The following is a 23,167-nucleotide window of genomic DNA, read 5'->3' on the forward strand; positions in this document are numbered from 1 at the left end:
AGGGATGTGAATCTATTCAGGGATCTAAGAGACTCTGCTCCATCCCCAAGAAAAACACAACCTCCTTTCAAACAGGACTTCCCTTTCAAAGCCATCCATCCTCTTGTTTCTTTGTTGATTTTTTTAAAGTCATAAATAATGTTTACCTCAAATTAAGGACAACCAATGAATTTGCCATGGAATCGCCACTGTCAGTTTCTTACCTACTAGGAAGATCTTACTAAATCTATAAAGTCTGTAACCCAAAAAGGTCCTCAAGGAGTTTGAATTTTTAAAAAATAATATTTAAATTTATTATTTCCCATTTGGTCTCATGAAACACAAGCTGAGACTGCAGAAGTATCACTGTTTTTAGATCTAGAAGCTCCTTTCCTTTACAATTACAGGTCAAGGGCTTCATGAGCCCAATCCTCGACTTGCAGCTGAAAAAAGCACAGGTCTGTGTGAAGGGATAGGAGAGCATATCTTACTAGTGTCAGGAGCAAGGAACCAAAGCTGAAGAACAGTCCGAGTCTTGACCTCAGCACTTCGAAAATATTCTGCAGGCAACGATGTTCTAACACACGGAAAGGGGGATGAGCACTGAGTGGGCTGGGCAGATCCTGGACACAATTCTGATGGATTTCGGCCTGCAGAACTCTGGAGGGAGAGGTCCCATTCTCTCCTTCAATCCTCTTTACAGAACAGAAAGCAGAAATCAAGTCTTTATAAAAGAGATTAACGGCCTTTCCGTTTCTTCATTTTTCCTCCAGCCACCTTGTTCCTGACACCGATCGCACCCTCCGTATCGTCATTGTCCCCAGCAACCTCCCACGAGCGCTTCTTCTTCTCTCCATGCTCCCTTAACTCCTGCAAGAAACAGAAAGGATGGGACTGAAAATGAATGACTGTCACTGAAAGTGACACATCCTGGTCTCTGCTCCTTCAAATCAAACACTAAGTAACTCCCTAACACCTCACATTAGCAAAGGAATAAGGCCAAAATCCCAAGATACAAAAATGTTAATCTATTTAGTAATCAAAGACAGGAAGATTAAAACAATAAGCTATTATTATTATTCTGTCAAAGATTTAAAAGAATGGTAATACCTAGACCTGGTCAGGGTGTGGGGACAGTCACATACACTGTCGCTCATCGTGTCAAAGTGCTTTAGCTTTTCTAGGGGGGCAGTTTGACATTATGTATGAATTCGAATTTTAACTGTGTATTCTCCTCCACCCAACAATTGATTCTACTTCTAGGAATTTATTCTAAGGAAACAAGACAAGTGTGCAAAGCTGTACCTATCAGGATGTTCAACAGAGTTCTAGTTAAAATACAAAAAACTGGGAAAAGCATAAACACACATCAATGTAAATCACGTTATATATTCCATGACAGAATTCTCTGTAGCCATTAAGAAATGATCCCATGAGAATTCTAAGATGCTAGTGTCTAAGATATCAGTTTCTAAACTTGCAAGCAGTGCTATTTTTAAAAAACTGAATTCTCTCTCCTCAGATTACCAATTTTCAAAACATTGGAAAGTAATAAAATATACCTAATGCAAAGTCTAGAAGACCCAATTTGGTTTCCCTTGACGAGTCAGAAGGCAGTTAAGGACCTTGCAACAACTCCAAGAGCTTACTCCTGCCACTGGTGTTTAGGAAAGTCTGGTAACTGAATCGATTCAGGGCTAAGACACAGCCTAGATGACACTTTTTGAATAAAGTTTAAAATGTGAAGAAAAAAATAAAGAAGTGATCACATGAATCTCTGCTAGTTCAAAGAGAAAAATGATATACCTTTAGATAAAGTCATATACAATTAGATAAAGTCTAATTATGGCTAAAGAAAGAAAAATAGCCAACTGTTATCAATGGTTTTCTGTGGGGGGTGGCTTATGTGTTTCACTTACTATTTTAATCCTTTGTGTATTTTCTAAAAATGTTTCCCAACGCACATGTAATATTTTTATAAGCAAAAATACCAAACAAAGAATTCCATGTGGGCAGAAAAACAAAAACAAGTCCACATCTCAGCTACTCAGAAAGCAGCCCATGGGCGAAGTTTCTTCACCCCTCAGACCAGCACTCCAGGCAGCAGACGGCACCTGGAAGGCTGCTCCTTTAGACCTTCTCACCGCCACTCCTACCGCTACCGCTACCATCGGTAACCACGCTGTTTACACCAGCTTGACTGATGCTCCTAAAACCCTGTATTCAAGGTAACTATTACTCCCAATCTACAAATGAGGAGCTGATTCTGAGACGTCAGACACCCTGTCCGAGCTCACAGTTCTCAGCTGCACCTCCTGATCTCAAGGCCAAAGGTTTTTTTTTTTTTGCCTCATGTGAAACATGAACAGTGGCTGGGAATGTGGTCACTGTGGTCAGACCGAGTCCAAACCCTGATTCGACCATTTAGTTGTACAGTCGAAAGCAAATTACCTACATCTGCACTTTAGTATGCTCATCTTAAATTTGGAATAAAATATTCCAAGTTGAGGATTAACACAATAAAGTGTCTTGCATGTAAGTTAATTTCATTTGCTGGCGAGAAAATGCGTTGCATACCATTCGGGCAAATCTTTGGGCCTCAGTCACACGTTCTGTCAGCATCATAACCTCGTCATCTTGGGTTGGAAAGACAGGCAATTTCTTCCCAATTAAGTGTTCTATGCGCTGGAAGAGTTCCACGTCGTATCTGAAAAAGGAAAATTGCCATGGCTCTGGCTGGCTGACAATGCACATGTCTGTCCATTCCAAAACTATGATGCAACAGGCACCACAGTTTTCAACAATATCAAACCTATTATTCCTTTTCAGAACACTAACTAAATGTAACCTTCTGTGCATAGCCCAGCAGAAAACCACCCAACATATCCCTTACTCCCAGAAAAGCCCTGGGTACGTAACAATTTGTTCCTTTGAAAACAAAATCAGAAATAGTTACTGTAATACTGTGAGTTGAGGGAACGGTCACTGTTCTCTGGCTCCGGCATTTAAAAGAAATAACAGGGTTTTTTGTGTGTGTGTGCCTCTATATGCCAAGTACTATACTACACACATGTAGTACAGTATATGCTCTTTACATATACATCTCCAGTCTTCATTAAAACCCTGCTAGGTCGGTATTATTATTTCTATTTTACAAACAATGAAGGCGGGATGAGGGAGGTTAAGTGACTGTTACAGTAAGTGGTGAAGTCAGGTTCCAAGTCTGTCTGCCCCACAGTTCTGCTCTTTTCTCTACATTGCTCTGCCCCAAAGTCGGGTCACTTACTGTGTGACAAAGGTAATAGACTTTCCAGAGCGCCCTGCTCGAGCTGTTCGACCTACTCGATGGATGTAATCCTGAAACGAAAACGGTAAGTAACTTTGAGTTAGCTGGAATATAAATTAAAAACTGTATGTAAATTCTTCCTGCAAACCTTTGAAAGAAAACAGATTTGTGTTAGAACATGGAGAGATGAACTCGCAATCTGTTGAGATAAATCTACTTCACTTTTGTTATTCTCCTCACAGCACAAAACTGACCCCCTTTTTCCTTTCTTTTACAGAAAGACAAATCTACAAAGCAAATCTCCATGGACATAGCACAGGCAGAGGAAAATGGCACTAGATCTAGAGGCAGACCTGGGTCACAGATCTGCTTTTCCCACCGACCAGCGACGCAACTGTCTACAAGTCCAGAACTTCTCTGAACCCTGGTTTGTATCTATAAAACAGGGACACAAATACATGTCCAAACTCACACAGAGTTACTGTGAAAATCCTATGAGACAGCACCCTGTCTACAGCAGTTTAATACGAAGTTGACACACACTAGTTGTTCTCAACTGGGGTCAGTTTCATCCTCCCCAGGGGGCATTTGGAAATGGCTGGAAACATATCTGGTTGTCACAATGTCACCTGTGAGTAGAAGCCAGGAATTCTGCTAAGCATCCTACAATGCAAAGGACTGCCCCGCAACGAAGAAGTCCCAGACCAAGATGTTAACAGTGCCGAGGCTGGAAACCCTGGGATACACTGAGGACCACAAGCTGCCATTTCGCATCAGCTGGACCGACAGAGGTGAGCACGTGATCCGTCTGCGCCTCCGACGGTGAGCGTCTAACCCCTCTCCTGGGCTCCTTCATTCACATTCATTAATATCACATCCACAGGCATGTGCAAGATGAGGAGAATGAAAAGATCAAGAGCTTTCCCTATTTTTGATACTTAACTAATCAAGGACACACACACACCAAAAAAAGCTCCAATACTGTAACTAAGGAAAGACAGAAAACATTCCATTAAGAAATACACTTTGTATACAATGGAATATTATTCAGCCATAAAAAAGAATGACATCTTCCCATCTGTGACAACATGGATAGACCTTGAGGGTATTCAGGTAAGTGAAATAAGTTAGACAGAGACAAATACTAGATCTCACTTATATGTGGAATCTAAAACAAAAACAAAAACAAAAAAAAATTGAACTCACAGATACAGAGAACAGATTTGGTGGTTGCCAGAGGCAGGGATGGGTGTGTGTGAAATGGGTGAAAGGGGGGCAAAAGGTACAAATTTCAGTTATAAAATAAATAAGTCATGGGGATGTAATGTACAACATGCTGACTACAGTTAATAATACTGTACTGCATATTTGAAAGTTGCTAAGGGAAAATATCTTTGAAATTCTCATCATAAGAAAAATACGTAATTATGAATGGTGACAGATGTTAACTAGACTTACTATGACCATTTTGCAATATATACGAATATTAAATCATTACATTTTACACCTGAAACTTATATGTCAATTACATCTCAATTTTAAAAGAAAAGAAAAGAAAAGGAGAGAGAAGGAGGTGGGGGAGAAAGAAAGAAGAAGGAAGGGAGGGAGGGAGGGAAGGAGGAAGGGAAAGAAAGGACAGGGAAGGAAAGAAAGGGAAGGGAAGGGAAGGGGAAAAGAAAAGAAAAGAGAAAAGAAAAACACTTTGGGGCTAGAAAGTCAGGTCAGCAACAGGACTCACCTTGGAATGCGTAGGAATGTCAAAGTTAACAACTACATCCACATGAGGTATGTCCAAACCACGGCTGGCAACATCAGTTGCTAAAAGAATGGAACGAGCCTTTGCCTTAAATTTATTAAGGGATCCTAGGCGCTTGCTCTGAGACGATGAAAAGAAGAAATGGAAAGAATTTAATCTTGAAAAACGTGGAATCCAAGACACACAAACTAGACACACTAAATAAATACAAGAACCAAGAGAGAAATTTTTAAAAGGATGTTTTCCCCCTTAGTCTGAACTAGGCTTCACAGGTCAAAAGGAAACATGGAAGCAATAAAAAGATATTTAAGACTAAAGCTAGAAAATACTAACATGAAACAGAGTTTGTTAAACATGATAGAAAGATAATTGGGAAATAATTTATTGAAAGTCTTTAGAGACGAGAGAGTCACTATTACCATGAGGGCTGAATAAATCAACTCAATAGCTTCCATCCCAGACAACTACCTGTGGAATATTCTAATTTGAGCCTCTTGCTATCCTGAAAGGAGGAAGTAGCATCCAAAGCAACACTTTAATGCCCATAAAATCAGGACAACTATGGGAAGATGCATTAATGTCATGTGTTGCTATTGCAGAAATCTCCTGCTACAAGGTTTAGCTTTCTCATGCCCCCAGTTCACCACTAATGATTCCAAAGAATAGTTACCTGACTCATCTGTCCATTGAGGGGAATGGCAGTGAATCCAAGATTTCGGAGTAGCAAAGCTGTCCTCTGAGTATTGTTACAGGTGCTGCAGAATATCATAAAGGAGTTTCCAGCCAATTCATTTAGAATATAAACCAGGTAGGTATCCTAAGTCACAAAGCCAAAACAATATATGTAACTGAACCTGGAAGAAGGTTGGCGTCCTGGGCATATAAATTACGTAAAAGACTAAGCCCATAGCTGCTTCTCAGTTATCCAGACCCCCAGCCGCCAGCTTTGCACTCCTTAACCGGCACTATCATTATCATCTCTGTGAACCATGAGTTTCACACACAGCCTGAAGCCAAGCACAAGGAGATCTGTACTCAGCAAGCACGCAAAGCCCTGGCATCAAAGCACAAAGCTAGGGTCCCTTGCCCATAACAAAGCCACATAATAAGCAGGCAAAAGAAAAACTACCTCAAGGATGGGGTTAGGAAGGGATTATATCATGACTTCATTACTGTGGTTTAATATGTTGTGAATTCCCGGAATGTCTGACTTTATCAGTGATAAATATAAGCACGGCATGAGCTCTAAAACAAACAGAAAGGACTCCAATCTGTAGCACAGCTCTTAGCTAATCAAGAGTTGACACATTTTCAGATGCCTTGGTGAAGAAGGAGAGGGAGAGGCAGGAATGATCAAAGCAAACACTTTACCTTGAACTTAGAAGGAATAAAAAGATAATATTGCTGTAACTTCTCAACCGTCTGGTATTTAGAGGAAACGGCACATTTCACAGGATTCTTCAGCGCTGCTCGCTGAAGTTTTTGCACCTGAAGAAAGAAAACCTAGAATAGTACACTGATTCCTAAATACTCTATTTTTATTATCATTACTGTGACTGTTTCTATTTATCAATTCTTATAAAGAAGAAAAGAGAAGTCCTAGAAAAGTTCACCTTCTTGGTCATCGTAGCAGAGAAGAGAAATGTTTTCCGATCTCGGGGAATCACTTTCAGGATCTTGTCAACCTAAGGCAGAAAGAGCAAAGGATACCAACGTAACATTTAGACTGGACACCTGCAAATGCTGCTTGTGAAGGAGAGAAGGAGATAACAAACTAAATACATCACTGTGGGATTTGGGGACTCAAAACTTTGATTCAGTTCAGCTAAAATTGACTGAATATTTACTATTTGATACCATACCAGATGCTATCAAAAATAATGCCAGTCAGAGAAAAGAACAGTTTAAATCAGCAGAGTAGAGCTAATCTAAGAGAAAGTAAAGAATAAGCATTAATCAACTAAATAAGCTATGAAGAATGGGTCATCAAAGAAAAGATGGAAGAGGTTGAAATCAAATGAAATGGAAAAGAAAATCTGGTTTTGGTATTTCTCATCTCTGAAATCAAAGTCAGTCTATATGTATGTATGTGTGTGTGTGTGTATATATATATATACACACACATTTTTTGCCCAACTTTTTTAATTGAAGTATAGTTGATTTACAATGTTTCAGGTGTACAGCAAAGTGATTCAGTTACACATACATACACATTTACACTTTTTCAGATTCTTTTCCATTATAGGTTATTACAAGATATTGAATATAGTTCCCTGTGCTATACAGTAAGTCCTTGTTGTTTATCTATTTTATATATAGTAGTGTGTGTATATTAATCCCATATTCCTAATTTATCCCTCGCCCCCCAAGTCAGACTATATTCGAAAGAGGATGCTGAGACTATTTACAATATCCAAGAGATGGAAGCAACCTAAATGTCCATCGACAGATGAATGGATAAAGAAGATGTGGTATATATACAGAATGGAATACTACTCAGCCATAAAAAAGAATGAAATAATGCCATTTGTAGCAACATGGATGGACCTAGAGATTATCATACTAAGTGAAGTCAGACAAAGACAAATATCATATAATATCACTTATATGTGGAATCTAAAATATGATACAAATGGACTTATTTACAAAACAGAAACACAGTCACAGACATAGAAAACAAACTTATGGTTACCAAAGGGGAAAAGAGGGAAGGATAAATTAGGAGTTTGTGTAGGTATATGTATATATATACACACACACACACACACACACACACACATATATATGTATATATATACATATTTATATATGTATGTATAACTGAATCACTTTGCTGTACACCAGAAACACAACATTGTAAATTAACTATACTTCAGTAAAAAATTAATTAATTTAATTTAATTTAATTTAAAAGCAACAAGGATATATTGTACAGCACAGGGAAATATAGTCATTACTTTGTAATAATTTTAAATGGAGTATAATCTATAGAAATATTGAATCACTATGTTGCACACCTAAAAATAATATAATATTATAAATCAACTATCCTTCAATAAAAAAGAAAGAAAAAATAAAAATAAAGAGGATGCTGAGGCACTGACAGGGTAAAGAGCATCAAGAATGAAAAAAGCAGCAGAGATGTTAAACTAACCAACCATGGTAAGTGCTCCACAAAAGCAGGTATGTACTGAACCAGATTTTGAACAGATTTTGAGATGCTCTAGGAAGAGGAAAGATGTTGAGAGCTCACCTCTGTCTCAAAATCCATATTCAGTATTCGGTCTGCTTCATCCATGACCAAGTACTTGAGAGCTCTTAAGTTGAAACCTTTTGTATTTTCCAAGTGGTCAATCAGTCGACCAGGAGTTGCTAACAAGAAGAGTTGAGGAGAGAGGGCAATGTTTAAGAAAAAGGACAGAAAGAAAGTGACCACCCCCTCCCAACCAGAATTTCAGAAATTAAAAAAAAATTAAACAAAAAATTAAATCCATTCTTTGAACTCTTTCCACACAAAGAAGTTACACCCAATATCAGTAGATTTTCTCCAATTCATCATCACCAGTGTCTTTTACCGTTGTCATTACTCACCTATTATTATATGTGGTTTTTTGGCCAGGGCCAGAGATTGAGACATTGAATCAATTCCACCTACAATCACAGCTACAGAAAAAAAAAAGAATACTGAAAAGAGATCCTTAATTTTTTTCCATAGTTCACTGTAAAGCCAATGACACATTTCTACTTTCATTTTTCTTCCCTTACAATTACAACTTTCCCCGAAGCTAAAATACCAAATCAGCTCTTTAGGTCAATGAACTTATGTTAACGACACTTCCTTCCATTCTCCTTTCACACTCATTCTCAACCTGTGAAGAAATTCTGAAGATTCCTTTCCTCTCGACACTTACCACACTGCACCCCGATAGAAGACCCCAGGGCTTCAAACTGCTCTGAGATCTGAAAGGCTAGCTCCCGAGTGGGGGTGAGAACTAAGGCAAACAAGCGCTGGGGCGTCTCCAGCAGCACATTCAGAATGGGCAGAGCGAAGGCCCCCGTCTTGCCAGAGCCGGTTTCCGCCAGCCCAATAATGTCACGACCTGGAAGACAAAGAAAACACCTCACAGCAAAGAAACGCTCTCGCACCATTTCCACATTATTCCACAAGGACCCACTGCTGGCACAAAGTAGACCACGAATAAATATTTGATGAATTCAGGGGAGGGGGAGGTTGATGAGACAGAAGACACGGTCTCTGTCCTAAATTAGCTCAAAATCCAGGGGTGAAATACACAAATATGTTCTAATAGGATAGGTCCCTACAGGATACAGTGAGAACAAAAAGGAATGAGCAACCTACTGCCAGGAGGAGTCAGGAAAGGTTAACAGAGGTGATGAGTAAATTAAATCTGGAAGTAAGCAAAGGAGGAAAGGAAGGGCAGTCCCGTATGAGGAAAGACGCTTTAAAGAACACAGCATGGGGCTTCCCTGGTGGCGCAGTGGTTAAGAATCTGCCTGCCAATGCAGGGGACACGGGTTCGAGCCCTGGTCCGGGAAGATCCCAAATGCCGTAGAGCAACTAAGTCCGTGCACCACAACTATTGAGCTTACGCTCTAGAGCCCGTGAGCCACAACTACTGAGCCTGTGTGCCACAACTACTGAGCCTGCGCTCTAGAGCCCATGCTCCGCAACAAGAGAAGCCACCGCAACATGAAGCCTGCGCACTGCAACAAAGAGTAGCCCCCGCTCTCCACAACTAGAGAAAGCCCGTGCACAGCAATGAAGACCCAATGCAGCCAAAAATAAATAAATTAAATAAATTAATTTAAAAAAAAAAAGAACACAGCATGAGTTCAGAGAGTGAGAAGTACGTGGCCAGAACACAGAAGTCAAGGGGGAAAGGGAGAAGAATAAGGAAACCCACAGCCATGCTAAGGAGTTTTGACATCTTCCTATAAGAGAGAGGAACTGAAGGATTTTAAACAGGGAATATCATGACCAATGTTATTCGTTAAGAAGATAAACCCCAGGCCTGATGGCATAAGAAAGACCCAAGGAGCTTAACAGCACAGCCATTTACACTGATCCTTCTGAGGGAAGAATGCCAGAAGTAATTCCTTAAGAATGGGTCCCCATGGTTTGTTATCACCAATCAAGCCATAACGGAGAAGATTTGGCAATTAATTTCCAAGCCAAGACCACCGCCTCTACGCTGCTTGCAACCCCCAAAGTAGCTGAGCACTAGGCCAGCACCCAGTGGGAAGCCTTCCTGTCGAGTAATGACTTCCACAGTTGACTGTTGAGGCTTCCTCACCTAGAGAATAACCCTGCAATAACCCCCTTTCCCTGAGGTAACCTGACTATGACTCTCTTCCCTACAACTTAAAATGAACTAAAGGGCAGAATAGGGAACACACAGGAAAATGAGAGCTCAGTTAGGGTACCAGGAGAGCTATGACGGTGGCCTGAATGGAGGCCAACCAAAGTGAGAATTACAAAGTAAGGAAAGAGGTCCGTGGAACCAGAGAGTTGGCACCGCAGGCAACACCTTTGGTATTTACACCTTGTGTCTTTTTCGCACCTTAATTCACTGGCAAGCATCCCTCGTACCAAGTTGAGCCATGTGGCTAACAGGGTCTTGGTGCTCCGGCCGGGTGTCAGGCCTGAGCCTTTGAGGTGGGAGAGCCGAGTTCAGGACACTGGAACACCAGAGACCTCCCAGCTCCACGTAAAACTGATCGGTGAGAGCTCTCCTAGAGATCTCCGTCTCAACGCTAAGACGCAGCTCCACTCAACGACCAGCAAGCTCCAGTGCTGGACACCCTATGCCAAACAACTAGCAAGAGAGGAACACAACCCCGCCCATTAGCAGAGCGGCTGCGTAAAATCATAATAAGTTCACAGACACCCCAAAACACACCACCGGACGCGGACCTGCCCACCAGAAAGACAAGATCCAGCCTCATCCACCAGAACACAGGCACCAGTCCCCTCCACCAGGAAGCCTACACAACCCACTGAACCAACCCCACCCACTGGGGTTAGACACCAAAAACAATGGGAACTACGAACCTACAGCCTGCGAAAAGGAGACCCCAAACACAGTAAGTTAAGCAAAATGAGAAGACAGAGAAACACACAGCAGATGAAGGAGCAAAGTAAAAACCCACCAGACCAAACACATGAAGAGGAAATAAGCAGCCTACCTGAAAAAGAATTCTGAGTAGGGCTTCCCTGGTGGCGCAGTGGTTAAGAATCTGCCTGCCAATGCAGGGGACACGGGTTTGAGCCCTGGTCTGTGAAGATCCCACATGCCGCGGAGCAACTAGGCCCGTGAGCCACAACTACTGAGCCTGCGCGTCTGGAGCCTGTGCTCCGCAACAAGAGAGGCCGCGAAAGTGAGAGGCCCGCACACCGCGATGAAGAGTGGCCCCCGCTCGCCGCAACTAGAGAAAGCCCTCGCACAGAAACGAAGACCCAACACAGCCAACAATAAATTAATTAATTAATTAATTAATTTTTTTAAAAAAAGAATTCTGAGTAATGATAGTAACAATGATCCAAAATCTTGGAAATAGAATGGAGAAAATACAAGAAACGTTTAACAAAGATGTAGAAGAACTGAAGAGAAAACAAACAATGATGAACAACACAATAAATGAAATTAAAAATTCTGAGAAGGAATCAATAGCAGAATAACTGAGGCAGAAGAACGGATAAGTGACCTGGAAGATAAAATAGTGGAAATAACTACCGCAGAGCAGAATAAAGAAAGAAAAGAATTAAGGACAGTCTCAGAGACTTCTGGGAAAACATTAAACGCACCAACATTCAAATAATAGGGGTCTCAGCAGAAGAAGAGAAAAAGGAAGGGACTGAGAAAATATTTGAAGAGATTATAGTTGAAAACTTCCCGAATATGGGAAAGGAAATAGTCAATCAACTCCAGGAAGCAGAGAGTCCCATACAGGATATATCCAAGGAGAAATTCACCAAGACACATATTAATCAAACTATCAAAAATTAAATACAAAAAAAAAATATTAAAAGCAGCAAGGGAAAAGCAACAAACAACATACAAGGGAATCCCCATAAGGTTAACAGCTGATGTTTCAGCAGAAACTCTGCAAGCCAGAAGGGAGTGGCAGGACATATTTAAAGAGATGAAAGGGAAAATCCTACAACCAACATTACTCTACCCAGCAAGGATCTCATTCAGATTCGATGGAGAAATCAAAAGCTTTATATTCAAGCAAAAGTTAAGAGAACTGAGCACCAAGAAACCAGTTTTACAGCAAATGCTAAAGGAACTTCTCTAGGCAAGAAACACAAGAGAAGGAAAAGACCTACAATAACAAACCCAAAACAATTAAGAAAATGGTAATAGGAATATACATACTGATAATTACCTTAAATGTAAACAGATTAAATGCTCCAACCAAAAAGACATAGACTGGCTGAATGGATACAAAAACAAGACCCGTATATATGCTGTTTACAAGAGACCCACTTCAGACTTAGGGACACATACAGACTGAAAGTGAGGGGATGGAAAAAGATATTCCATGCAAATGGAAATCAAAAGAAAGCTGGAGTAGCAATTCTCATATCAGACAAAATAGTCTTTAAAATAAAGACTATTACAAGAGACAAACAAGGACACTACATAATGATCAAGGGATCAATCCAAGAAGATATAACAATTGTAAATATTTATGCACCCAACATAGGAGCACCTCAATACATAAGGCTAATGCTAACAGCCATGAAAGGGGAAATTGACAGTAACACAATAATTGTAGGGGACTTTAACACCCCACTATCACCAATGGACAGATCAACCAAATTGAAAATAATTAAGGAAACACAAGCTTTAAATGACACATTAAACAAGATGGACTTAATTGATATTTATAGGACATTCCATCCAAAAACAACAGAATACACTTTCTTCTCAAGTGCTCATGGAACATTCTCCAGGAGAGATCATATCTTGAGTCACAAATCAAGCCTTGGTAAATTTAAGAAAACTGAAATCATATCAAGTATCTTTTCTGACCAAAACGCTATGAGACTAGATATCAATTACAGGAAAATAACTGTAAAAAATATAAACACGTGGAGGCTAAACAATATGCTACTAAATAACCAGGAGATCACTGAAGAAATCAAAGAGGAAATCAAAAAATACCTAGAAACAAATGACAATGAAAACACGACGGACCAAAACCTACGGGATGCAGCAAAAGCAGTTCTAAGAGGGAAGTTTATAGCAATACAATCCTACCTCAAGAAACAAGAAAAATCTCAAATAAACAACCTAAACTTACACCTAGAGCAATTAGAGAAATAAAACTAAAAGCTGGTTCTTTGAGAAGATAAACAAAACTGATAAACCATTAGCCAGACTCATCAAGATAAAAAGGGAGAAGACTCAAATCAACAGAATTAGAAATGAAAAAGGAGGACTAACAACTGACACTGCAGAAATGCAAAGGATCATGACAGATTACTGCAAGCAACTCTATGCCAATAAAATGGACAACCTGGAAGAAATGGACAAATTCTTAGAAAAGCACAACCTTCCGAGACTGAACCAGGAAGAAAGAGAAAATATAAACAGGCCAATCACAAGCACTGAAATTGAAACTGTGATTAGAAATCTTCCAACAAACAAAAGACCAGGACCAGATGGATTCACAGGTAAATTCTATCAAACATTTAGAGAAGAGCTAACACCTATCCTTCTCAAACTCTTCCAAAATATTGCAGAGGGAGTAACACTCCCAAACTCATTCTACGAGGCCACCATCACCCTGATACCAAAACCAGACAAAGATGTTACAAATAAAGAAAACTACAGGCCAATATCACTGATAAACATAGATGCAAAAATCCTGAACAAAATACTAGCAAACAGAATCCAGCAACACATTGAAAGGATCATACACCATGATCAAGTGGGGTTTACCCCAGGAATGCAAGGATTCTTCAATATACACAAATCAATCAATGTGATACACCATATTAACAAATTGAAGAATAAAAACCATATGATAATCTCAATAGATGCAGAAAAAGCTTCTGACAAAATTCAACACCCATTTATGATAAAAACTCTCCAGAAAGTAGGCATAGAGGGACCTTACCCTTTAATAAAGGCCATATATGACAAACCCACAGCAAACATCATTCTCAGTGGTGAAAAACTGAAACCATTTCCACTAAGATCAGAACAAGAAAAGGTTGCCCACTCTCACCACTATTATTCAACATAGTTTTGGGAGTTTTAGCCAGAGCAATCAGAGGAGAAAAAGAAATAAAAGCAATCCAAATCAGAAAAGAAGAAGTAAAACTGTCACTGTTTGCAGATGACACGATACTATACATAGAGATTCCTAAAGATGCTACCAGAAAACTACTAGAGCTAATCAATGAATTCGGTAAAGTTGCAGGATACAAAATTAATGCACAGAAATCTCTTGCATTCCTACAGACTAATGATGAAAAGTGTGGAAGAGAAATTAAGGAAACACTCCCATTCACCACTGCAACAAAACAATAAAATACCTAGGAATAAACCTACCTAAGGAGACAAAAGACCTGTATGCAGAAAACTATAAGACACTGATGAAAGAAATTAAAGGTGATACAAACAGATGGAGAGATATACCATGTTCTTGGATTGGAAGAATCAACATTGTGAAAATGACTATATTACCCAAAGCAATCTACAGATTCAGTGCAATCCCTATCAAACTACCAATGGCATTTTTCATAGAACTAGAACAAAAAATTCACAATTTGTATGGAAACAAAGAAGACCCCGAATAGCCAAAGCAATCTTGAGAAAGAAAAATGGAGCTGGAGGAATCAGGCTCCCGGACTTTAGACTATACTACAAACCTACAGTAATCAAGACAGTATGGTACTGGCACAAAAACAAGTATAGATCAATGGAAAAGGGTAGAAAGCCCAGAGATAAACCCACATACATATGGTTACCTTATCTTTGATAAAGGAGGCAAGAATGTACAATGGAGAAAAGACAGCCTCTTTAATAAGTGGTGCTGGGCAAACTGGACAGCTACATGTAAAAGAATGAAATTAGAACACTCCCTAACGCCATATACAAAAGTAAACTCAAAATGGATTAAAAACCTAAATGTAAGCCCAGACACTATAAAACTCTTACAGGAAAACAGGCAGAACACTCTATGACAGCAAGATCCTTTTTGCTCCACCTCCTAGAGGAATGGAAATAAAAACAAAAATAAACACATGGGACCTAATGAAACTTAAAAGCTTTTGCACAGCAAAGGAAACCATAAAAAAGACGAAAAGACACCCCTCAGAATGGGAGAAAATATTTGCAAACGAAGCAGTTGACAAAGGATTAATCTCCCAAATATACAAGCAGCTCATGCAGCTCAATATCAAAAAGACACACAACCCAATCCAAAAACGGGCAGAAGACCTAAACAGACATTTCTCCAAAGAAGATATACAGATTGCCAACAAACACATGAAAAGATGCTCAACATCACTGATCATTAGAGAAATGCCAATCAAAACTACAATGAGGTATCACCTCACACAGGTCAGAATGGCCATCATCAAAAACTCTACAAACAATAAATGCTGGAGAGGGTGTGGAGAAAAGGGAACCCTCCTGCACTGTTGGTGGGAATGTAAACTGATACAGCCACTATGGAGAACAGTATGGTGGTTCCTTAAAAAATTAAAAATAGAACTACCATATGACCCAGCAATCCCACTACTGGGCATATACCCTGGGAAAACCATAATTCAAAAAGAGTCATGTATCACAATGTTCATTGCAGCACTATTTACAACAGCCAGGACATGGAAGCAATCTAAGTGTCCACTGACAGATGAATGGCTAAAGAAGATGTGGTACATATATACAACGGAATATTACTCAGCCATAAAAAGAAATGAAATTGAGTTATTTGTAGTGAGGTGGATGGACCTAGAATCTGTCCTACAGAGTGAAGTAAGTCAGAAAGAGAAAAACAAATACCGTATACTAACACATATATATGGAATCTAAAAAAAAAAAAAAAACAATGGTTCTGAAGAATCTAGGGACAGGACAGGAATAAAGACACAGATGTACAGAATGGACTTGAGGACATGGGGAGGGGGAAGGGTAAGCTGAGATGAAGTGAGAGAGTGGCACTGACATATATACACTACCAAATGTAAAATAGATAGCTAGTGGGAAGCAGCTGCATAGCACAGGGAGATCAGCTCATGCTTTGTTACCACCTAGAGGGGTGGGATAGGGAGGGTGGGAGGGAGATGCAAGAGGGAGGGGATATGGGGATATATGTATACGTACAGTTGATTCACTTTGTTACACAGCAGCAACTAACACAACAATGTCAAGCGATTATACTCCAATAAAGATGTTAAAAAAAAAGTCATAGATAAAACTTATTGAAATTATTTCTTACAATTCTTTAAACAAGCATTTAGAATTGTTACTGTTGATTATATTCAGAGAAATAGGACAGATACTCTATTTGCATAACTTTTGCTCTCAGTTTGGAACATGAACAACAAAATGCTGTGTTTAATGATTTTTACTATTCTTTTTGTTTTCCTGCAGATAGTTGGCATAAAAATGGGCTATCAAGCACATCAAGTTGAAGTAAGTAGGAATAAAATAAATCAAAATCCTTAAGTTGAGTCAACTACAGAGTCAGAATATGATACTCCACTGGACAAATTTGCATCCAATTTTGGGGGGCAATTTTTGGTCATCAAAATAAGTGCATTTCCCATTAAGTTGGTAATAAAGCTTGAAGGAGAAAGATCACATTGTTTACTGTAAAACTGATACAATAAAGATTATATGAGATCACATGTATAGATACAGATATGTAAACTGTAATGGGATTTCAAATAACAGAATAATTATGAATTTCAAATTTTCGTTTATATGCAATAAAAGTTAATAGTACAGTATAGATCCAAATCTCTAGGCCATAGGCAGATAACCTGCTGTTAGCATTAGTGACTGGAATTTTGTTTAAATAATAGCTATATAATTAGGACCACATTGCCTGACAAATGTTTGGCACATACAGCTTCCTAGGTTTCATACACCTTGGAGAGAAAGAAGGAAACATCTAACAAAAGTTGATAATAGCCAAAACAATGTGGAACAATAAGACCTTCCTTCCTCCCTCCCTCCCTCCCTCCCTTCCTTCCTTCCATTCTTCCATTTATTTTTTTGTCTTTATGTTGGAGAATATGTGTTAAGTGAGCTCTCTGATATCTTGCCTTGAGGCTCATTTTATGCTTCTAAAACTGAATAATGGGATGGCACACCAGACTGCAGTGGGGAATTTTCCTTTGTAATCAGAGTTTTGAGGAGATATGTTATACTGTATCATATTAGAAAAATTAAAAAGGTCATCCATGCCTTTCCTGACTATTCTGTTCTCCCTTAGTGGGCAAGAGTAGAATTTCCTGAGGAAGGATGCTCTCTGTCAGGCAGACAACCCAATGCCCAACCAAAATAAATGAATAAATAGATTAGCTAATTAATTAATTTAAAATAAAGAAATAAATCAAAGGCTCAACTTTGCTACTTTATCACAGACTGCCTTTCAACCTTAAACACCAGGCTCTGCCTGGGGTTCTCAAGCCCTCTTTAGGTGGTTTTCCAAGAGCTGCTTCCGTAACACTAGGCCTGACGTTAAATGTTACGTGGCTGGTTAGAGACTGAAAAATCATCAAGCTGTAAAAGTCTATGTTGTTGCTGAGACTCCAAAGGACTAAGCAGTGTTGGATAATAAACTCAAGTTGTATGAGAATTGGAACATTACAGACAAAGCATTACAACATGAAATTCTAATTTATTTGAATCAACACATATATGATTATTAACAAAATAACTTCTCTCGTGTTATTTTGTTTCTATAAACATCCTATAGACCTTTGGAATCATTCTTATGTAAAAGTTCATAGGTGTGATGTACACAATTTATTGTTTGTGCTGGTGTTAGTACTGTTGACCTGTTACTTATTCTCATCATATTTTCCATGTACATTTTTGCAAATATAAATGTAAAGTTCATGTATTCTCAAAATTGTTAAAAATATATTGAATACATTTTCTGTCTTCATGTGACTTTCAAAAAAAAAGAAAGTGAAATTGACACAACATTGCAAATCAACTATACTTCAATAAAATAAAAAAAATAAAAGAAAGTAACAAAAGAAAATGTGATTGACACAGAGGTTTCTAGCTTGGGAAACTCAAAAGCCATAAACTGAGATAAGGGCTACAGGGAAATTAGTTCTGGTGAGAAAAATAAGGACTCTGTTCTGGACATAGGGAACTTGAGCTTCCTGCAGTAAGCTTAGAGAAAAGTATCTAAAAACCAGTTGGACATACTTGTTTGGAGCTCAGCAAAAAAGTGTGGGCTAGAAATATAGACATGGGAGCCATGAGCATATGACCAGTGCGGGCAGACACATTAGAATAAACTATTAAGTTTTTTTTTCAATTAATTATTATTATTATTATTATTTTTTTTTTTTTTTTTTACTTTTGGCTGCACTGGGTCTTCATTGCTGTGCGCAGGCTTTCTCTAGTTGCAGCGAGCAGGGGCTACTCTTCGTTGCGGTGCACAGGCTTCTCATTGCGGTGGCTTCTCTTGCTGCGGAGCACGGGCTCTAGGCGCGCAGGCTTCAGTAGTTGTGGCACGTGAGCTCTAGAGTGCAGGCTCAGTAGTTGTGGCGCAGGGGCTTAGTTGCTCCATGGCATGTGGGACCTTCCCGGACCAGGGCTCAAACCCGTGTCCCCTGCATTGGCAGGCGGATTCTTAACCACTGGACCACCAGGGAAGTCCCAGAACTATTAACTTTTGTATCTATATATGCCTAGGTCCCATGCCTGGAAATTCCAATTCAGAAGGTCTAGGTTGGAGCCCAGAAATCATTAGCGTTTTAAAAGTTCCACAGGTGATTCTAATGAGCACTGGCTGAAACTCACTGATGCAGACAGTATTAAAGCTTCAGGACTGGATGAGAAATCTTAGTAACATTTTAGAGTGAGAAAAAAGGATAAAGACAGAATTAACGCTGCAAGGCAAAGGGAAAAGAGCCAAAAGAAACTGAGAAAGAAAAAGCTAGAAAAACAGGAGAAGACAACAAACCCCCTCGTAGAAAGTAAGCTCCGTAAAACTGGAGAATTACTGTTTCAAAAACCAGTAAGCCACGAACTTTTTATCTTTAGGGACCATATTTTATTTCACTTGACATATGCAAAGCAATAGGTCTCAAAAGTGGTATTTAGCTGAGTATGTGTAACTTCATGCTGAATCTGAAACAGGCCACATAACTTAATTTCAACCTACCTTGTAAGGCCAAAGGAATAGCTTCAATCTGGATCTTTGTTGGCTTTGTCCATCCCAACTGGTCACAAGCTTCACACAACACATCTGTCACACCCTTAGAATTCAGAAAAACACAGTTTAGCAAAGAAAAACACACACTCACCTCCCACATAATTAAATTTCTGTTAGGGCCGCCTTGCTGGTGACATGTGCGTCCCCTACGCTTTGATTCAAAAGGTTTTTATTGTGAGTCTACTCAGTCTTCTCCTTAACTCTGAGAACTGGGACAGGAACCTAAGACTTACCAATCACTCCACTCGCCGGGGACAAAGCCAAGTTCTTTGCCTGTGTTACTTCATTTAATCTTCACAACTCTATGAGGTACTTATCATAATCCCCAATTTACAGATGTGGAAAGTGAGGCACCGAGAAAACTTGCCTCTAGTCAGTGACTAGGTCAGAATTCAATACCGGTTCATCTGAATCCAAAGCCCAAGATGCACAAAAAGCGGATTCGCCGCATGGACAACATCCTGCACAGACACAACGCTGCCACACCGAGGTGGAGTTCAAAAGGGCAAATGGGGGCTCCCGGGCCGCCCTCCCACCACCCAAACTCAGAGCCGAGGGAGCTCGTCGGGAACCCGAGCTTCGGACATCCCGGGAGAAACCTGAGCTAGGCCCCGGCTGTTTTTTGCACACCAGCGGCCGGTATCGAAGGCAACCGGACTCTGCCCGCGCATGGCGCCAGCAGGAAAAAAGGGAAACCGGCGTCATCCATTCTTACCAGCTCTTTAAATGTTTTCGTTTCCGCCTCCTCCACCGCCATCTGGGGCACCGCAGCCGGTGAATCGCGCTCCTCGGACGCCGCCATGCTGTCTGCAGGCTGCGGAAGTGGGTCGGCGGCGCGCGGCATGCTGGGAAATGTAGTTTTCGTTCTCCCGGGTGGCGTGTTGTGGGCGCCCCCTGCGGGCTTGGCGGGGTTTCGCGGAAAAGCAGTAAAAAAAGAAATTAGGGATGGGTATAAGCGTTTGGAGTTGTGGAGCTGAGCCAAGTGCAGAAGAGCCTGATGACCAGGACCTCTAATCTGCCCTTTAGGTCCCTTTAGAAAGTTTTCCCCACCTTTCACAACCGCTGTGTTCCTCCCTCTTCTAACCATAGAGTTTTGAACAGGTTCATATTACAGTACTATTTATTTATTATAAATATTATTTCATTCATTTATTCAATAATATCTTGAGAGCCTACCATATGCTAGGGCTATGCTAAATGCCTACTGAACAGGACAGCGACCTCTACCGTCATGGAGAAGATAGATGATAAATAAGTGATCACAGATCATTTCAATTTGTGGAAAGTGTGATGATGCAACAGATATAAAAATGATAGAGGGCTTCCCTGGTGGCGCAGTGGTTGAGAATCCGCCTGCCAATGCAGGGAACACGGGTTCGAGCCCTGGTCTGGGAAGATCCCACATGCCGCAGAGCAACTAGGCCCGTGAGCCACAACTGCTGAGCCTGCGCGTCTGGAGCCTGTGCTCTGCAACGGGAGAGGCCGCGATGGTGAGAGGCCCGCGCACCGCGATGAAGAGTGGCCCCCACTTGCCCCAGCTGGAGAGCGCCCTCGCGCAGAAGCGAAGATCCAGCACAGCCATAAATAAATAAATAAATCGATAGATAGATAGATAGATAGATAGAGATTTGATTTGCATTTCTCTAATAATTAGCGATGTTGAGCATTTTACATGTGCCTGTTGGCCATCTGTATGTCTTCTTTGGGGAAATGTCTATTTAGGTCTTTTGCCCATTTCTCGATTGGGTTTTTTGGGTTTTTTGTTGTTGAGTTGTATGAGCTGTTTGTAAATTTTGGATCATTTATATGTGGATCTAAAATATGACACAAATGGGGACTTCCCTGATGGACCAGTCGTAAAGAATCCGCCTTCCAACACAGGGGACGTGGGTTTGATCCCTGGTCAGGGAACTAAGATCCCACGTGTCGCAGGGCAACTAAGCCCTCATGCCACAACTACTGAGCCCGAGCGCCTCAACTAGAGAGCCCACGTGCCGCAGACTACAGAGCCCACGCGCTCTGGAGCCCACAACTAGAGAGAGAAAACCCGCACACCACAACTAGAGAGAAGCCTGCGGTGCCGCAACGAAGATCCCGAGTGCCGTAACTAAGACTGACGCAGCCAAAAATAATAAATAAATAAAATAAATAAATATTAAAAAAATATGACACAAATGAACTTAGCTACACAACAGAAACAGGCTCACAGACATAGAGAACAGACTTATGGTTGCCAAAGGGGAGGGGGTTGGGGAAGGGATGGGTTGGGAGTTTGGGGTTAGCAGATGCAAACTATTATATATAGAATGGATAAACAACAAGGTCCTACTGTATAGCACAGGGAACTGTATTCAATATCCTGTGATAAACAATAATGGAAAATAATATGAAAAAGAATGTATATGTGTGTATAACTGAATCACTCTGGTGTACAGCAGAAATTAACAGAACATCGTAAAACAGCTATACTTCAATAAAATAAAATTTTTTCAAATGATGGAGAGCAACTTGGGGGGGTGGATTGTGGGAATAACAGCAAGATTGGGGAAGGCCTCTCTGAAGTAGTGATGTTTGAGCTGAGACCTCACTGGGAAGCAAAAGGAAAGTTCCTTCAAGAACCCAGAGGACAAAGATTTCAGGCTGAGGGAACAGCAAGTACAAAGGCCCTGAGGCTCAGGTCAGACCCTGCAGGGCCCTAGAGTCGAAGGTATGGGGTTTGGATGTTATCCTAAATATGAAAGAAGCCACTGGAAGGTTTTGAGCAGGTGAGTGACATGATCTACATATTTAAAATATCACTCTAACTTTATATGTAGAGAGGAAATAATGAACAAGAGAGGCCATCTAAGAGGCAAGAGATGATCTCCATACCCCCAGCCTGACACGAAATAGACACCAAGGAACCCCACCTGGATGAATTACAACTCCGCGGAGCATTGTGATCAGGTAGGGTGGCAGATCAGGAAGGACATCGCTGGTTGTTTCTTTAGGGAATGAAGTTGTTTCCATCTTTGAGATTACACCGCTGCAGAATAGGCCTTTTGTCTTTTTATGTTGATTTACTCCAAGTTAAAGGTAAGGAGAAAAGACACACATTGTATGAAACAAGAGGTCTCCTTGAAATTGGCTCCATCAGGCAGTCGAAAACGGGTGCTCATGCCGTGGCAGCCTAAGACGCTCAGGCCCGCCGTTCAGCTCCCCATCATGGCCACCTCTCCATTTTCCTAGGACCAGGATTAGGCCACTTTAGATGATGTCCAAAGCAGATAACATGCTTTGAGATAAGGGGAAGTTGATTTATCCTAAAGAAAACCCACCCAAAAAGCTCTGTCTCTTCCTCTTCCTGTTGTGATAAAAACAAAATTCAGCTGAGTATGAGACAGGCTGGGACCTGGGACCCTTTGCTGCAGTGCTTACACCTGGACAAACATCTCCTGAGCCTCAGAATACAAAGAAACTATAAGAGACTAAAAATAACTGCACCCATTCCCCATTGGGGCAAATTATGAACGATAAGATACAAAAAGACCAAAAACCCAACTGCCACTTCTGAGGTGTCAGGAGCAAAAGCAGGGTACTGTGCATGATAGCTGCACACAGCACCACCAAGGGGGTAGGCAGACCACCTAAGCCTCCACTCTGACCCCACCCATGTGTCCACCTCTACCCTCACCCCATTTAAGGGACCAGCTCCCCCA

General features: G+C 40.6%; 1 protein-coding gene across 1 annotated transcript; it reads right to left on the bottom strand.

Moving 5' to 3' along the window:
* Positions 1–268: 268 nt before the first annotated feature.
* DDX47 (DEAD-box helicase 47) lies at positions 269–20,278 on the bottom strand. The gene is made up of 12 exons (XM_061204456.1): positions 20,185–20,278; positions 19,419–19,512; positions 8,933–9,121; positions 8,613–8,684; positions 8,275–8,393; positions 6,635–6,706; positions 6,393–6,509; positions 5,692–5,838; positions 5,004–5,141; positions 3,266–3,336; positions 2,557–2,686; positions 269–849 (listed from the first exon to the last, which is right to left on the bottom strand). Exons 1-12 carry the CDS (start codon positions 20,269–20,271, stop codon positions 718–720), a joined length of 1,368 nt encoding a protein of 455 aa, XP_061060439.1. The 5' UTR covers positions 20,272–20,278; the 3' UTR covers positions 269–717.
* Between the last annotated feature and the right edge of the window lie 2,889 nt (positions 20,279–23,167).

Source organism: Eubalaena glacialis, chromosome 11, assembly GCF_028564815.1.
Source record: "Eubalaena glacialis isolate mEubGla1 chromosome 11, mEubGla1.1.hap2.+ XY, whole genome shotgun sequence".
Classification (NCBI taxonomy): Eukaryota; Metazoa; Chordata; class Mammalia; order Artiodactyla; family Balaenidae; genus Eubalaena; species Eubalaena glacialis.

Coding starts and splice junctions, on each gene's coding strand:
- DDX47 (XM_061204456.1), bottom strand. CDS start 20,271: ATGGCGGCGTCCGAGGAGCGCGATTCACCGGCTGCGGTGCCCCAGATG. Junction 5,142..5,691: donor TCAATGGACAGATGAGTCAG/GTAACTATTCTT, acceptor TCATCGTCTCAG/AGCAAGCGCCTAGGATCCCT. Junction 2,687..3,265: donor TCTATTACCTTTGTCACACA/GTAAGTGACCCG, acceptor TTCCTTTTTCAG/ATACGACGTGGAACTCTTCC.